Source organism: Passer domesticus, chromosome 1 (genome assembly GCF_036417665.1).
Source record: "Passer domesticus isolate bPasDom1 chromosome 1, bPasDom1.hap1, whole genome shotgun sequence".
Classification (NCBI taxonomy): Eukaryota; Metazoa; Chordata; class Aves; order Passeriformes; family Passeridae; genus Passer; species Passer domesticus.
In genome coordinates, this window is record NC_087474.1 from 32,754,713 (window position 1) to 32,773,034 (window position 18,322).

Consider the following 18,322-nt stretch of genomic DNA (forward strand, 5'->3'; position numbering starts at 1 on the left):
TTCTGCTTTTCAAAGGTTCTGGTTTATAAAAGTATCACTTACAGCAGATCTGACTTTAAATACACTGCATGTTGTGCAAGCGGCACCTGCGCACTCCTTTCGAGCCCTTCAAACCAAATTCTACATCAGATTTTATGTGCTCTGGCATATTTTGGCGAATATTAAAAACAAACCAAAAACAAAAAAGTAATTAAGTTTTGCAATTTCTGCAGATCACAGTGCAGCATTCAAGTGAAGACTGGCATCGTATTTCACATTTTGCACAGACAAAGAACAAAGTGCAGTTGCGTATCAAAAAAATGCCATTTAGTGTGGGGGTTTTTTACACAGAAGAGAAAAGCATTAATTAACAATAAGCACCAGGCACAGCAGCAAAACTACTTTAAGTATTGCTGAATAGAACTTAGGTGCAAAGTGAGCATCCATTGCTTATGCTTGTCAAAAAAAGGAGAAAACTTCTATGATAGATAAAATAGGAAACTACAGTTTTTAACAAATTGTTGTCATATTTCTGGGAATTTAATAGGAAAGAAAATCTGTTTCCAACCCTGAGAGGGTAAAAATTGGCTAACAAAGGAATCTGAACATACATGGACATAAGGGCATACACCAGTCAAATACTCTCTCTAGTAATCTTATATGCACATAGACACATATTCTCTGTCCTTCCACCTTTTTGTGATCTCTCACCCAGGGCAAACAAATACCCAATAACACAATTATATGATAAAATATGGAGCACCATTCTATTTTCAATTCTAGTCCCTTCCCCCACAGTAAGTTTCATTCTGTCTTAAATAAGTACTAATAATATAGTATTAGTATTTTTATATTTGCTCAATCCTCCACCTCTATTTCAAACAGCACACAGATGCAAAATTCATGAAATCACACCAAGGTAGATATTAGAAATAATAACTTGCAATAGGTTAACTAGGTTCCTTTTAATGAAATTCATTTCTGCCTAGGACTGTTATTGTTCCCTCCCTTGTGACCTCAGGGAGAAGATGAAGTGAAACACATTAATTTCTCACTCTCCCATGCTGGAGGTTTATCAAAAGCCTAGAAGATAGGAGCGTGCAGGCAGAATAAACAAATACCAGGTTCAAAAGGTAAAAACATTTTGTCAAGATAAAAATGAGGCAAGTATTCAAATTTACTCTCTTGGATTATTTCTGAGACTGCTTCTGTGTGACATGGATGATCCCTTTTATGGTAATACACTTTTACAGAGCTAATCTCGAATGATCTTTGCACTGGTACTCGTTCTTTCAAAGAGCATTGCAGTTAAACCACAAAGATGCTGTACTTTGGAAGGGGATGGTGCATGACATCCATATCCCATTTGATTGTTTTTCTGTTTATACGGTTTTTGTCTTATCTCTCTGAACACACTATTTCAGTGCTAATGAAAATTACCTGTATACACTACCAAATATTTATATACATCCATCCTTTGCTATTACAGTCTTTCAATGACCATTATAGCAATAGACTAGACTTAGCATTGCTGCTTTTACTTCCAATTGTCTTAGCAGTAACCTCTGAATAAAGTCCAGTGCGGTGCAAATGAAGAAATTCTGAGACAATAAGGTACTTCACAGCCCTGACTCAGAACCTGTTCAAGTTGAAAGACTTAGTATGAATTCACACTCCCTGCGGCAGCAAGCCAGAGATAAGACTCAGTATGTCCTAAGAAATGGCTCCACAAATACAGACTGGCAGAGCACAGGTCAGCTATAGCTCAGCTGCCTGCTCTGATGGTGACAAACAATGGAGGTCTACAAATGCCATTTACTCTTGCAGAATACACCTTTTCAATCAGGACTGGAGACCAACTGAAAAGGATCAGACCATTGTCTGATCACCACGGAGCAAACCATGACCCACAGCAGCTGCTTGGCCAGGCAGAGCAGTCAGGTGCAGGCTTGAAGGCAGAGCCATCCTGGGATCATCAAACCCAACAATCACCTGGACTTCACTGCTTGGCACAGGCTTGCAGCTAAACGGGTTTGGACAGACCTGAGCTTTTGGTTTCAAGATGCTTTGGGAAGTTAGGGCCACAGCGACTCCTGTGAACTTTCACATTGCCAGTTAAATTGTTTATATCAGAAATATTTTCTGGAGACTGTACTTTAGGGAGAATTAAAGAGTTACTGATATTTAAAAGTTTGGAAGACTTAAAGATTTTACTTGGAGACTTAAATTTATATATTGTTAGTTTATATAGTGGGAGTCAACAGTAGCTTCAAGAAGCACATTCACATTACAGATTTTTAACTTTCATTTTGAACCCCAAATCAGAAACAGAGTTTTGCTTAGGCAGGAATACAGCAGCATATTTAGGAAGAGCTAGGGAGATAAATGCTGATGGAACACACTTCTCTGAAGAACGATAAGATTTTTGCTGTGTGTTATTTTCTCAAGAAAAAAATGTCGTTCCAATTCAAGAACAGAAAACCCTAAAGTTGTCCCAGAAAAACATAAAACAGAAATGCAAAAAGTGTCATATCAGTCTTGTAAAAATAAAAAGGACTGTGAACATCATCAAGCATAACTTGTTCCCCAATGAAGCCAAATCTCATTTCAGCATAAGCTGTCCTTTGCTCTCATCTGCTCAACCTCCTCTCTCCCCTGCTTCCCATGTCAGGCACAGAAAAGAAAAATAAATCTGGGTCTGTGTAGATCATTTTGCATCAGGAATTTAAAATCATAAAAAAGTATAGCAGAGGGGAGAGTCAGGAACTAAGTATTGAAAAAAAAAGTTAGTACACAGACATTTAAGAGAAATAAATATGGGGGGGCTACGTTTAACATAGAGAAAATTCAGATCTGAATAAAATTTGAAAGCTTTTAAACATTTCTCTCACACATAAACTTCATTAATCCTAAAAAGAGTTAAATGTTGTTAACAGAAACAGGGCCAATATTATATTGAGTAAAGAGAGTCTCAAGGGAAGCAGGGAAAAAGCGTTTTGAAGAAACCTTGCGTAACTAAGTCCATGGGAACATTTAAAACAAAGAAGGGTAAACCTTCAATGAGATCTTGAAATTACTGGGTTGTAAATTTGAGGCCTAAGGCAATGTGCTCATATTATTAGCACATGTAAAAAGAATTAGTGCATTCTGAAGAACAGAGAGGACTGGGATAGTAGAAAGGAAAGAAGTTACAGAGAAAGACATACGGAACAAAGGCCAAAAGAAAGATTTCAGAGAGTGATAAAGTATTTATAGATACTATTAGAATCTATAATTTAACTCTCTTCATCTTGAAATTAGGAGTCTGTAAGGTTTTACAGTTTACATGGCTTCATGCTAAAAGTAGTTTCACATACTTTTCCATGTGCAGGATGTCTGCTATCAAAAAATAGCTCAGTGTAAGTATCTCCAAAATGGTAATTCCTTTTCCAGCTTTTGGACAAATGCACACACAGAAGTTCTTCCCTTTAAGACAGCAAACCTGAAATTTAATAAACTTTTTTTTTTCTCTTTTTTCCCTTAATCTAGTCCTCTGAGAAACTGAAATTGTAAAATAATTAAGAAATGGAAGGAAGTGATTTAAGGCACTGAATTGTTTATATTCTGTTTGCTTATACCCAGTAGTTATTCTTTAAATAACGCATTATTAACAACAAGTGTGAGTCTTGAGGTCTGAATTTAATAGACTCACAGCAGAAGACCCAGTATACATTAGATAGATGCTTTGATTGTCATCACCCTGCACAAAAAAGTCCTGTTGAGCATGCACAATTCCCTTTTCTGCCCAAATAGAAGCAGTTCACCACTGGCCTGGTCAGCACTATCTTATTAATCAGAGAAATCCAAAACTATCATGTCCATGTTAAAACTAAAGAAATTGAAAAATAAAAAATAAACTCAGAGTTTTCTAAAAGCCTCTGAATTATACCCCTCTTTAACATCATATTACTGGCGGGCAGGCAGATACCATTTTCAAGTTATAAAAATGAAAATAAATTTTTAGTGCCCATTAGCAGAGGAAAAATTACCATAATGTTATCAATTACTGTCTTGCTAAACATTTAGCTGATCTCTCCAGTTTGCTGAGACAGAAGGGCATATAACATTGTGGCCTAGTGAGAAAGAAGTAATGAAGCCATTAATTCAATCATTTATAAAGCAACAAATTAACTTTCCTTATTCACAGGCACTTTGAGGTCTGAAAGGTTATCCATACCATCTCGGTGTCTGAGGACACAGGAACAGCCAGAGATCATATAGAAAAATGATAGGGAACCAGGGTACTCAATTCAGGGGGCAACTGCATGGAAGAAAAGAAAAGAGAGGACTATAAAAGATTTATAGAAGGAAAGACTATGAGAAGGAGCACCAGGCAAGCTTCTCAAAATCCCACCCAGCTCTGACATTTGAACACAGTCCTCTGCAATGTTGTGGGCCACGTGCTGGGAACTGACACCGCAGCACAGGCATAAATACACACATGCTTCCCACAACACCTATTTTTGACATGTGATTAGCTCAAACCTTTAAGCCTTGTTTCTCCAACTACTCCATTTAACAGTGATCACGAGAAAAAATGCAGGTGATTCACTTAGACCCATCTATATTGTTGGGATAAATTCCATTGTTTCACTACCCAATGCTACACCAAATGGAAGAGAAAGCAGGGAATGGAAAGCACTGGCCTGCAGGCATCACAACAGTCGAAGAGATGCTTGGAGTTGTTTAGGTGAACACACACACAAACACACAGCCATTTACTGTATTTCACAGGCTTTATCTTGCACTATATATTTCTGGACTAGGCCTTACTTTTTCATCATTCAGCTTAGAGTAAACGATTCTGAAACTCTTCCTTACGTGTTTGTGAGCTTTATACACTTTTACACTTCTTGCTTTCCCAATGCAAAAAGGAGAGAAGTTTAGTTAGAAGAACTAAAATTGTTTTGGAAACAACAAATCTATACAAATAATAAAAAGGCATCCTATAGCTTCATGTTCACCACTCAGTTACATTTCTACTGATACTTAAGCATGAAAATCAACCTTTCCTCAACAAAAGACACATCACTGCAGACACAAAATAGCTTTCACAGTTTATTCACCTATAGGTTTTAAAACAGACACAATTCAAAACAAGCCAAGATGGATGCAGAAATCCCTGCTGCCTCTCAGCATTACATCCCCCAACACAGAGGAACTAGCAGAGTCAGGCACTAAGTATTGAAAAAAAAAAACCTCCAAATGTACAATTTGTACTAAGCCACCAAATACACACTTCAGTGCTGTTCTACAGTTGGTAAGAACATACTCTGAATTTCTACATGGTCAAAGTTATCTGGTACAGCATCAAGAGTCACAATAAAAGAAGGAGGCCCCCAGCACAAGAGCATTCTACAGCAGGTACCACTGCTGGCCACAACAGTGGGAGTGAAAACAGTTGCAGTGAATAAATGCCAGAGCTGCTCAGGATTGCCTCATCACACACCTCATCCATGCTGACACTGTGCAGCTGAACAGCGTGATGAACTGCAGCACGTACCCTCACAACCATTAGGGTGACAGCTCACTTTTAACAGCATACTAGCCTGCCATGGCTGGTGTCCAGTTTCTGCTCAATGACAGTGAGTTGCTTCTGCACTGCAACAGGCAATTTTATATATGATGGCATCACAGGCCTGAAGACGGTACCTCTGACCAGTCTTTTTTTATGCAAAGGCAAGTTCAGGAGTACCTTAGTCATCCCATATTAGAAGATTAAGTCATTACACCATGCTTAACTAGTTTTTCTGCACTACAAGCACCAATCTGATGGAGGTAGGGCAGAAATTTGTGCATCTGATTTGTTTGCTTCCTCTGTGAATCACATGAATTACTGCTTGGAGTCCAACCATGCCATGCTCTCTACAACTACACAAAAGGAAGTTGTAATGAGGTGGGGGTGAGTCTCTTCTTCCAAGTAACAAGTGATAGTACAAGAAGAAATAGCCTCAAGTTGCACCAAGGAAAGTTTAGATTGAGTATTAGGCAATTTTTTTTTCACTGAAAGAGGTGTCGTGTACTGGAAGAGGCTGCGCAGGGAAGTGGTGGAGCCACCATCCCTGGAGGTATTTACTACACATGTAAATGTGGCACTTAGGACAGGGTTTAGTGGTGGGCCTGGCAGTGCTGCATTAATGGTTGGACTCAATGATCTCAGAGATCTTTTCCAACCTAAATGCTTCTGTGATTCAGTACAGTTCCAATGGACCATGTGCCCCTCCCACATCCTTAGGTTGTGGATAGGAGGACCTTCCCCAAACAATCTGCAGCCCACAAAAGCTCTAAATGCATTAGCCAAAAAAAACCTCCCTACAGATTCATAAACAAAATAGATCCTACAAAATATCACAGTTAATTCATAACATAAAATATATCTTTCATGGGGGCCCTGGCATTGTGCCAGGGTCAAACCATGACACACCAACTTTCTGAGTGCTAGGGAACATATTTCCATGCATCTTAACTTTCAATACAGGTATTAAAAATTGCAACACAGACTTGATAATCAGGTTGTTGCAAAAGAAGGAAAAAAACAAAAGGGACAAAGACCAGGTGGGCAACATGCCTGCCTTCTTAATACAAAGACCATATGCTAGAAAGCATAAATAATCATTAGCACAGCCAAAAGGAAAAGAGTTGTTAAAAACAATCAAGACTTTTTTTCTTTAAAAAAAGCAGATAAAAATACCAAGATTTTATAATCAAGAACAATCTTTATGAACTAGCAATATCTTCTGAAAAAAACTGCTATTTTTAAATTACTAGGCAATGTATAACTAAATATATATTCCAGATCATTTTCCAGACAAATAAATCAATCAGTACTGACAAATCCAAATCAGTATCATGCCACATTTCCTCAAAATTTTTGAACAAAGATTTTTCATGTTTGTGAAGCCTAATCAACCTGTAAATCCCAAGAAAAGAGTATAGAAAAAAAGCATCATTTAGCAGATAATGCTAGCAAAACTGAAAAGAGGACATGATGGGAAACTAGCAAAATGAAAACCGGACTTACAATTAGACTCTTTCTTTCTTGTGGTTTTAAAGAGAGGACAAGCTTAAATAAGTCAATATACCAAGGAAGGAAACAAACTGGAGCAAATTATATTAGTCTTTGAATTAAAAAAAGCTGATATAATAACTACCTGCAGTAATCTCAAAAATAAAAAGACAAACAAAAAGAAGAACAAAAAACTTCAAAGGACAGTTTGCCCTGGAATGTCTTTTTGGGGATGGGGGGGTGTTGGAGGGGAAGACATTATTGTACTTTAAAATTTACTGAGATATAATTATGTATCATTTTGTTCACTCTTAAACATCAAATGCACATGGCACAGAATTTAAATATGTTTTATTTTACTGTCAATTTCAAAAATTCAAAGTAATATTACATTTATGCTAGATTCTTTCCAAACTGGCTATTTAAATTTAAAAGTCACCTTCAGAAGTTTGCTTTTGTTTCCATTGCTGACTTCAGATAAATACATTACTTAATTTCTAGCTTTGCCAGAGCACAAATTATTTAAAAAGAAACAAAGAACTCCACTATGCAACTTTTAGATTAATATTTTCCTGGATAGAACCATCTCTAAGGATCTCGGAAGGTATAATTACTAAAGGATGTTTTCAAATTAATATCCTATTTGGAGAGAAAGAACATTTTCTATCTAGTAAAACAGTTGAATACCAGCATATTATCAAACTGAACAGCAAGCTGTTATTAGCAAACAAAGCAGCTTTAAAAGAAACTTTTTTTTACCCTTAGTTTCCCAGCCTTAAAAAACACTGAGAGGTTCTGATGAATATTTACACATTTCAAAAATTCACAGCACTGTCCAAGAATTGTTTAAAAGAAAGTAACTTTCTTTTTAAAAGCTTCATTCCATTTCTTAAAATTAACTTTTATTCACAGTTTTCAATTCCAATAAATCTTTCATATCCTTTTTTGCATTAAAACATCATTGCTTTCATAATTGTTATAAGTACCTTTGTCGCTTCCATAGTAATAGAAGACTGTCTTGCTGATAGCACACCAACGTTTCTGCCATTCAAAGCCAAGAAAACTGTGGTCTGAAATTAATACAACATGTGTTATGTCAGTTTATGCCATTATTGAACAAAAGTGTGTTACTTCTTTTCAAGGGTGAGGTAAGAGGGAGGAGGAGCTAGGAAAATGACACTAAGGAAAGGAAACTAAGGAAATGCATGGCACTGAGAAGAAAATTAGAAATAAAAATTGATGGCAAGAAAACAAATAAGAATTTGAAATCACATAAAGAGGGAAGTCATGTGTAACATTAAATATAAGGAAATAATGAACAACTTCCTAAATATTTCCTAGAGTTATCGCAGCATTAAGTGGGTATTAAAGTGACAATATAAGATTTATTGAATCAAGGTAAATATTGACTGAACCAAAGCTGAGATCAATATTTGCCCTCTTGAAGGAAAATAAATCTTGATGCTCACTGAAACATGAAGTCAACATATGGTACTTGTACATACGTTCCGAATGTTTTCTTCAAAAATACCTGAAAGTTTCTGAATTACGGCTGACTGGACTTTCACAGCATGATTTTGTTAGTAAATAAATAGGATTTTCTTGCAATACTACTATAAAAGCAGTTATGTGCTATGCTTCTTTTGCATAATAATGCTTCAGCATTTCAGCTTCTTCTCATTTTATTTACACTCCTGTATAAAATTGTTCATGTGTACAGTATCAAATACAGACATACAGACTTCCCAGACATTAAATATGCACTAGCTTTCACAAAGATAGCTAGACTTACCTTTTCTACGTTTTTCCAGGTATCCAGCCTTCAGAACAAACTGAAGATCCTGAGCCGCAATGGGAGGAAACTGATTCCCTGAAAGAAAAACAAATTCTGTAAAGCACTGCTTTTCAAGAAAACTGCTATAGAAGCATTAATAAAATTATGGATTTTACACTCTCAATACGCAAGAGCTACTGAAAAAAAATTCTAGTTACTATTGTGCCAGATTATTTTAAGTAACTGAACCATCTACCTATCAATGTCAGAGCTGTTGCTGTAGTCCTCACCACTTGAGTAAGGAAAAATAGAGCTGCATAACACGCCTTGCAAGTCTCAGAAGGAAAAGTATGTAATTAAACAAAATACAGCAACTGTTTAGAACATAGTCTGTAAAGCAAGTTGGATAATGAAAGCACTAAGTTTTCAAATATGCAAATAAAAGAATAGCAATCAAGAAACCCAGTTGAACACAATTAAATCCGAAATGTGGTTTTTGATACCAGCGTCACACCAAAATACCTTGAAACAACATACAAGGTGAAGACCCTCTATAACACATCTACAAAAAAAGAAAACAGATGAAGAGACAATAAAAGGTCCTGCCTGTTGCTGACAGATTTTGCCTAATTTGCAATATATGACACAAAACAACTGCTGCCTATAGGATCATACACAAAACAAAGACATTGTAGAGAGGTCTACAAAACTGTTCACCTACAGACACTAATTTTAGACACCTTGTACAATATATCTGCATCTGCAAAATGGTGAGTATAGTTCACTGTATTTTTTCCTTTTTCTCGACTGCTAATTCATAGGCATGTAAGACTGACCAGCTGACCCTGCCTCATCTTAAACTACAACTTTAAATGTTAAAAATTGTGTTCCATCTTTCAACCTTTTCCTCCTAAAACAACAGAATGATGATTTAAACAGAACTCCTAGTATTAGGAACAAGAATATGTTAGATGTGTATAATATTTAATATTAATATAAATATCATGCTGCTTACCCCAAGCAAAAAAGCAGAACAAAAGGTACTCCTGTGGTGCTGGGTTTTTGAAGCGCATGTAAGAAACACAGTGAAGTTCCTACTACTTATTATTATCAAATATTCATAAGAGTCGCTGTAGGTAGGTGGCAAGTTTACCAGGCAGCCATTATTCATCAGAATATATGTAATCTCATTACATTCCATCAATATAAACATACAGAAAAGGACTGATATTAGCAGACAAATTCCGTGCTAAAAACACCCTTTTAAATTATGTAGTTTGGGCAAAAGATCAATGGTCTGACCTTGAACCAAGCACTGTCTCTGAAAGGTGATGTCAATTTCCTGGATTTTTAGGTAGCTCCTTAAATTTTTTTTTTTTTTAATTCAGTGTTCATAAATGAATTGTTTTGTGGTAGTTTTATTTAAATACAGTTATGAAAGGAAAAAGACAAGACGGAGATAGGAACATGCAGAGAATGCTGATTTTTAAAGCATGAAAATACTCAAAATGAGAAGACATTCTTTAAATAATACAACTAGCTCTTTAGACTGTGAAATATTTTGACACCAAAAGACGGTAGATAAAATTTTACTTACATTGAAATTTCCACTTAATTTTTTTAATTAATATTACTTTTTAAAGATTAGGAGTATACTGATTTCTGTTTTAGCTTCTATGGAATTCTGACTATTGTGCTAAAAATACAGAAGCAGAATCAACAAGCATTTTAAGGTGATACAGCTGTCCTCCTTTTGCTTGGTAATATGCAATCACAGCCCAACATTAAATGGGAACTGAACACAAAGACACTTGATGGCTGGTATGTGACATGTTTAACAGTTACTTTAAAAGGTGATGTAATTATGGTATTATGAGTGGGGGAGGTGAAGAGTTTTTTTATTTTGTACAAATATTTTTACAAATATGGATCGTGTGCTGCTTTATATTGGTCATTGGGAGGCATCAGTGTGCAACACTTAAAACTCTACCTCATCCAGTAGGGCTCATTTTAGAATAGTGCAACCCCACAGAGGAGGAAGACATAAAACCTAAGTAAACATATAAACAAAAGCAGCTCCAAATTGTAAAATTTTACAATTTAAGCATTTCAACCGCCATTTAGACCTAATGTTACCCAATATTGTTTGTATCAGTTTGGGCTTTGATGAGGAAGCTCGGCCAGTGATCATTTAGTGAACAGACAAATCAAATGGGACAACACAGCCCCAGAGAAGCACATACTTTGGGGACTCCCTAGTGTTCTTATTCTGTCATCTTAACAGACTACTTCATAGAATCAAAATTCCACTCTCAATTCTATTACTTCTGCTGAGACAAGTCAGGATAAATTTGGTGATGGTATTTTCTGTAACTACATTTATTTTGAACAGGGCACTGAAATCTTTTCCTTCAAAAGGAAAAGAACATGCATGGAAAAAGAGTGTTTCACTGTCTGCTGCCACTGCAGGAGAAGTCCTCCTCCCAACCCTTAACCTGTAGAGAAGCCATTTCTTTTTCTATTCCTCAAAGCAACTGAGGCAGTAACTCCAAAAAACAAACTGCAGCTGGTCAGCCCCACTGCCACTCACAATCTGTAAGTAGCTGAAGCAGAAACAGATCATATGCGTGTTATTATCCTTCTGTCAGAGAAGCCTGGGAACCAAAAAATATGATGGAACTTTAGTCAAAGGGCAGTAGAAACAGACCCAATTGTAATATCCCACGACACATACAGCTGTACAAGAAAGAAAAAGCATAAATCTGGTTAAATTCCTTCTTTCATTGCCCTGTACCTTCAGAAGGAAGGGGAGGGAGAATAAGTAGTACAAAAAGCATAAAGGAAAGAGAAAGAACCACCTCCTCCCAGATTCTCATGAACCACAGGTGTTGTGCATATGTGGCAGGAAGAAAGCGCAAACATGGATATACCATTGTGCCAGTAGTACAACAAAAACAAGATGGGGAAGAAAGAGGAGAGAGTCAGTCACATTTTCCTTACACTTACTACCAAGATTTTGCATGGGAAACTTCTAAGTTGTATTATCTATCTTTCTTCCGTTTTTCATTTCTTTCCCATCTTGTCCACATCTCAAACAGGATTTAGAGTGAACTGCAACTGTTAGATGTGGGAGCTCCCAGCAGAAAGTGTGGAATTTACGTAGTAAGTTGGTTTTTGCAGTTGCTTTCAATCAGAATATTGCTTCCCCATTCATTCTAAATACATCAGGCTTGGCACAAATCTCATAAAGAAGTATCACTAAAGCAGCATTATAGCATATTTACTATATTTTGTTACAGTAAAGCAGCATTTGCTTACATTACACCAGCAGCTGAGATCAGAGGTTCGTTAGCTGACTGCAGTATGAGACTTTGAATAAGAGAAAACTCCATCTATAAAGAATCTAAGGCAGAGGAATCCTGCCAAGAAGAAGGCATTACTATGTATTTTGAGTAAAGAACCATAAAGAAAATTAAGCCACATGCTTCAAATCACATATGCTCCTTTAGAGCTCAGAATTTCCCATGTTATACTCCCATGCACACTCCAGGATGTCCTCACGACAAGGAGAATTTTCTCGTTCCCTCGTGGATGTAGATGAAATGGCCTGAATTCCAGTTATCTGTAATTTCACTGGAGACTGTCCACTGTAAGAAATTAAATGTGGAGATGCAAGAAGCTTGCATCCTGGGGATGCAGATAGCACCTACTGGCACTACCTTTCTTGGGTGTCTCAATGCCTGTTCCTGAGAAACTTATGGTCAAACCCACTGCAAGATCAGAGCAAAACTTCTCTCTCAAAATGAGACCACTGGAGATCGCCTGCCTAGCACTGCATGGTCTGTTTCCAAATATCATTAAATTATTTAGAAATAAAGATCTTAAAAGAATTGTAGTCTTTCCTGGTTTCTCCTTTGGTACACTGTAGTTTTTTAAGCCAATTTTAAACACCTAAGAGAAAAGTGGCATTGTGAGTAAGAAACGCTCTGTGGCTTGCAGTTGTGTGGGTTTATACATAGAGAAAGGCACAATGATTGCTTCTATTTACTCTTCCAGATCTATTTTCTGCTGTGTCATTGTCCTGACAGTGGTGGGCAAGCACAGCGTTGAGGACATAAAAAGGTCTCAGTTAATTTCTATTGCAGAGTTTCTACCTTACAAATAATATCTTGAACCGTATTCTTTTGATGTGAAGACTAGTTCAAAACTATCCAATATTTAGGGAGATAATAATCTTGCATACCCAGCACATGATATAAAATAAGGGAGGTCCATCTGCTTAAACTTACAGGTTTTCCTTCATTCTTGACCACCCACTCACAAAAGAATCTCTCACAATAATTTCTCTTCCTAGCTCTTCCCTACTGGTGGGAATTACTCCAATATACTCCAAAATAAAATCTGCAAGTTATGCTCCACATGCATATTTCCAGACTGATGTGTACAAAAGCCATCAAAGACTAGATCAAAATATTTATGAGGCCTAAACCTTCATCTTAGAGAAAAGTAAATTATATGTATCATGCACTGGACTCTTCCTCTTGGTACTAGGCATTCTTGTGCCAAGTGAGCAGCTGGCAGTTATTATAATACTATTGCTGCCAGGCTGAAAATTCCTCCAGTGAAAAGAAAGTGAAATGCTTTCATTCAAGCATAAAGCCAGCTTTACCAGTCATGCTTTGACTTCAGAAAAACATTAATGCCATTAACATAGGTGTATTAATGTATAGGTTCCACTGAACAACTCCTACAAACACCTATTGTGTGATTTAGAAAGATCACAAAACCACAGCTTATGGCATGACTATAATTTTTTCAACTTGATAATCAAACATGCAAAAGCCTGAATGATTTAATTTTTCACCTTACTGCAACAGTGAATTTGGTCCATTACATAAAAACAAGTTTCATCAGTGTCACTTCACAGCATGAAATTCAACCCTTGTGCCTGGAATTTTGATTTTTGGAGGACCTAAAGATGTAAAAATTTCATCCTGTATACAAAATAAATAAAACAAAACCAGACTGTATTATTCCGCAGTGTTTACCAGTAGGATTTTTTTTTTTTTTTTTTTTACTTCTGCAATGTGGGCTAAGGGATACATAAAGCAAGAAATAATCAGAGGTCAATGCATTCTAAAGAGGTGCTTAGCATGCTTATGGGAAGTTAAACAGGCGAAGTGGAGATAAGTGTAATTCAGTAACAGCTAAGTGGTTGATTACAGTTTGCTTTCCTAGTAGAGGACCAGAGGTTTAACCATAATAATGGTAAAGTCATTTTGCTCAAATTCACTGTTCTTCATTCCTTGTAAAAGAAAACTGAGAAGAAAAAATACATTAGTGTGATTATATGGAGAAAGCAGTGCTCACTATTTCTTTATGCTCTTCTAACAAAAAAAAAAAAAAAGCAGTCATAATTAATAACACAATTATTAAAAAATATTTGTCCAGGTTGCTTTTTTTTTGCACTGAAGACCCTTAGTGTCATCTGAGAACTTACTGAGGCTGCACTTGATGCCCTCATCCAAATCATTGATAAGGATATTAGACTGACTGGTCCCAGTACCAACACAACTGGATGTAACTCTATTCACCACCACTCTCCGAGCCCAGCCACCCAGCCAGTATTTTACCCAGTGAAGAGTCCACTGGTACAAACCATAGGCTGCCAGTTGCTCCAGAATGTGCAGAAGACAGTAACAAAGGCTTTACTGAAATCTAAGGAGAAAACATCCACAGCCTCTCTCTCATTCCTTAGGTGGGTACCTGGTCATAAAAGGAGATCAGGTTGGTCAAGCAGGACCTGCCTTTCCCAGACCCCTGCTGGCTGGGCCTGATCCCCTGGTTGTCCTGTATATGCAGAATGATGGCACTCAAGATGATCTGTTCCATAACTTTCCTCAGCACTGAGGTCAGGCTGACAGGCCTGTAGTTCTCTGGATCCTCCTTCCAGCCCTTCTTGTGAACCTGTGTCACACTGGCCACGTTTCCAGTCAACTGGGTCCTCCCCAGCGAGCCAGGACCAATGAAAAATGATGGAGTGACCAGGCGAGCTCTTCTGCCAGCTCTCTCGGTACCCTTGGATGAATTCACCCAGTCCCATAGACTTGTGAATGTCTAAGTAGCACACTAAGTCACTAACTACTTCCTCCTGGATTTCAGGGGGCTCTTCTGCTCCCTGTCCCTGTCTACCAGCTCAGAGGGCTGGTTGCCCTGAGGATATTTGGTCTTTCTTTGAAGACTGAGGCAAAGAAGGCATAAATTACCTCAGTCTCTTCCTCATCCTTGATGACAACATTCCCCCTCTGAACCTAATAAAGGATGGAGATTCTACTTGGCCCTCTTTTTGTTGTTAATATATTTATAAAAACACTTTCTCTTATATTTTACTGTAGTGAACAAATTAAGTTCTTCCCTTTCTAATTTTCTCTCTACATGACTTAACAACATACTGGTACTCTTCCTGAGTTGCCTGCCTCTTCTTTCAAAAGTCATAAACTCTTTTTTTCCCAGAGTTCCAGCAAAAGCTCCCTGTTCAGCCAGGCTGGTCTTCTTCCCTACCAGCTCATCTTTTGGCACAAAGGGACAGCCTGCTCATACAGGAAATGTCCTCTAGCAGAGGGCTTTTATGCTATGTCTCAGGCTGCAATTCGAAATTGGCAGAGATAGTCTGAAATATTTGTGTTAAAGTTGAGCAAAGAAAGAGTAATGTTTTTAGCAACACAAAAAAGTAATTTTATCTTCTTTTCCTCCCTTCTACCCCCCTTCTCAGACAGCTCTTCCAAAATTCTTCATATTTCTCAGTTTCATTTTGATCTGGAAATACAGCATTTACCCATTTTTAATAGCTACTACAGCAGGATTCAATTATCTTTGAATCTGTACATAGCAATACACTGGAGTCACATCTGTTGCACAAGCACTGAATCTAGGCTAAAGAGGAGGTGGTTTATTTTCGTATGTATATCCTCTCCCTACATTTATTTTTTTCTTATTATTAAAGAGAAGATTAATGTATACTACATTTGAAAAAAAGATACCATTTCTTAGAGGCTTCTAATTAAAGAAAAGTTATCAGTAGGAAGATCGTGTAGAATCTCATCAGTTTCATTAACTGTCTTGAACACTTTCACAAAGACTATTTCTGCTTTTTGCAAGTGTAGAAGCCTGGTAGCTCTAAATTATTTTACCATGCAAGAATCAAATGATAAATGTTAAAGAAAACACATTTCATTCCTGGAATAAATGCAATGAAAATGTTTAGCTTTTGAAAAATTGATTCACAAAAAGTCAGCATTTTGGCCTTCAAAGCGTTTGTTCCAAAGGCTGCCTAGTCTATGAAGTTCTGCTCTGGAGCCATCCCTAGAATTACCCATTGTGGTGTCTAGCAGTTTACAGTAATTTTCACAGAATAACTTGCCTTCATATATTCCTCTAAGAAGAGACAGTGGTGTATTTTAATAAAGAATACTTAAGCACTGTCATCTGTTTCTAGTTTTAATTCTTTCTAATTTGGGATATGAAGTTTGGGTTACAAACATTAATACCACACCCTCAGAGATTTAAACACTGAGTATTTCTTACGGACTTGTCCCTTAGAAGGACAGTGGTACAAACTCTTCACATTTCTCTTCCCTTCCTTCCTGTAAGCAGAGGAGAAGGCAGTGGGCCAGGCAGCCTAAAAACCACTGCAATGGATTCTTTATAAAAACTAAATCTAGTTCTTTGAAGCAGTTAGCATGAGATCTCTTTTAGTCATTTCTATTTAGCTCCTAAACTGTGTGCTTATTTTAAATTTTAAAAACCTTACATTCATGGCTTTTCAATCTATATCTGTTTTCTAAGTAAAGTTTCTATAGTAGTTGTAGCATTTCATTTGACAAAAAAATTTCCTTTTTTTCATTTAACAAATTACAGGAGTCAGCCAGTTTGACTCCGTTCATTAGGCTCCACAGCCAAATGGAATTATCCTGGATCACATACTCCTCATCCAAACTTAATTCTGAATTGTAAGCTAATATTGTCCTGGATTTGTGCATTCTTTTGATGATTTTCTAATTGCTTCTAAAACACCCTCTGACACATTTTGCATAGCATCTTAATGTACAGAGGAGTTCATGGCTTTCATCCCTTCATCCAGATTTAACTTTCACACAGGTTTTATTAAAATTTCACAAATTACACCCATGGCACCTGGGGGGTGGGGCATGTGAGAGGTGTGTGCGTGAATTTTAAAAAGTGATGTTTTCTAACGCTGTAAGCGGGCATTATCCTACAGCATTAGAAAAGGGGCCACTGAACACTTCACCAAAGCAGCCTTCCCAGTTTTGCTGTTTCTCAAAGATTCTGAGGCAAGAAGAAAGAAAGATACAGCAACACAGAAAAAGTCTCTTGTGCAAAGTCTCCCACTCACATCACTGTAATGCGAGGCATACAAAAATGTTGTAAGGCATGCTAAAGTTTTGTTTAAAGAACCACTAAGGTTTACTCAATCATTTCAGCACCAGACAGGTTTCAGTCATCCTGCATTACAGCTACCAGAAAAGTGCATCAGTGGTAGAGATGGGCAATACAAATCTGCCAGTGCAACAGCTTCAAACTTTGTTATGAGAAATAAAGAAGGCAGGAAAACACAGAGATAAAAACAATGCCCTTGCTTTGCAGACAGAACCAAGTCAAAATAGACCATCATGGATTAATTAGTGGCACTGGGAATTCTCATGAAATTATGCAGGCCAGCTGAAATTTCCCAGCGTTGTCTCACAGACAAGCACACACATCCAATTTTGATTAGAAAGCCTAAGTAAAGACTCAGAATATCTATATGATAGCTTGAACCAGAGAAGGTGCTGTTAGCTAATCAGAGAAAATTAAAAGGCCAGGAATAAAGAGTCTACAGCTGGAGTATGACCAGCATGATGTCAAAATTGCACATGGATAGCATCTTTAACCATATCATGATTCCTGCATTCCCAGATGGCTAACAGGAAATAAGTCCCACAGGCTTATCAAACAGCAAGTTAAAAGATATCATTTAATACCTCCAGGTGAAAAATACAATTTTCAGCTTAACATCTAAAACACCTGGGAGAGGTAATACCACAATTGTTCTCTGCAATTTACAACTGTTTTTAAATAGCCACCTACACATAAGAATCCCTTGGAAATATCCACGTATCACAGTACCTTAAGAAAAACTTGAGGTAATCAGAAGTTCCTTATTACTTTTCTTACTTTGTCATAATGTTTTTAATTAATACTTTGGAAGGGCCTAAAATTCCATCCACAGGCAACTGGCCCTTTTATTTCAGTAAAAAAGCCTACACTGAGATCAAGCAATGACAATTATTTCACTGAATACAAGAATGATTTAATATGTTTTGGCAGAAAAACTGCCAAATGTCATTTATTGCAAAGCTAAACAATGAACTTTCAAACTGTATTTCAAAATTAGTAATACATGTTCTTTTACTTTCAATGTCCTTGTAATCCAAGTATTTATTACTCAACAATATTTTGACAGA

At 37.0% G+C, this 18,322-nt stretch overlaps 1 protein-coding gene across 3 annotated transcripts in view; it reads right to left on the reverse strand.

Moving 5' to 3' along the window:
* SKAP2 (src kinase associated phosphoprotein 2) overlaps positions 1 to 18,322 on the reverse strand; it is a 121,333-nt gene that overhangs the window by 41,207 nt on the left and 61,804 nt on the right. For all 3 annotated transcript variants that reach the window (XM_064412836.1, XM_064412820.1, XM_064412828.1), the window contains 2 exons: positions 8,817 to 8,894; positions 8,011 to 8,094 (listed from right to left, as the gene is read on the reverse strand). In XM_064412836.1, the coding sequence (XP_064268906.1) occupies positions 8,011 to 8,094; positions 8,817 to 8,894 (162 nt within the window). The remainder of the gene's footprint in view (positions 1 to 8,010; positions 8,095 to 8,816; positions 8,895 to 18,322) is intronic.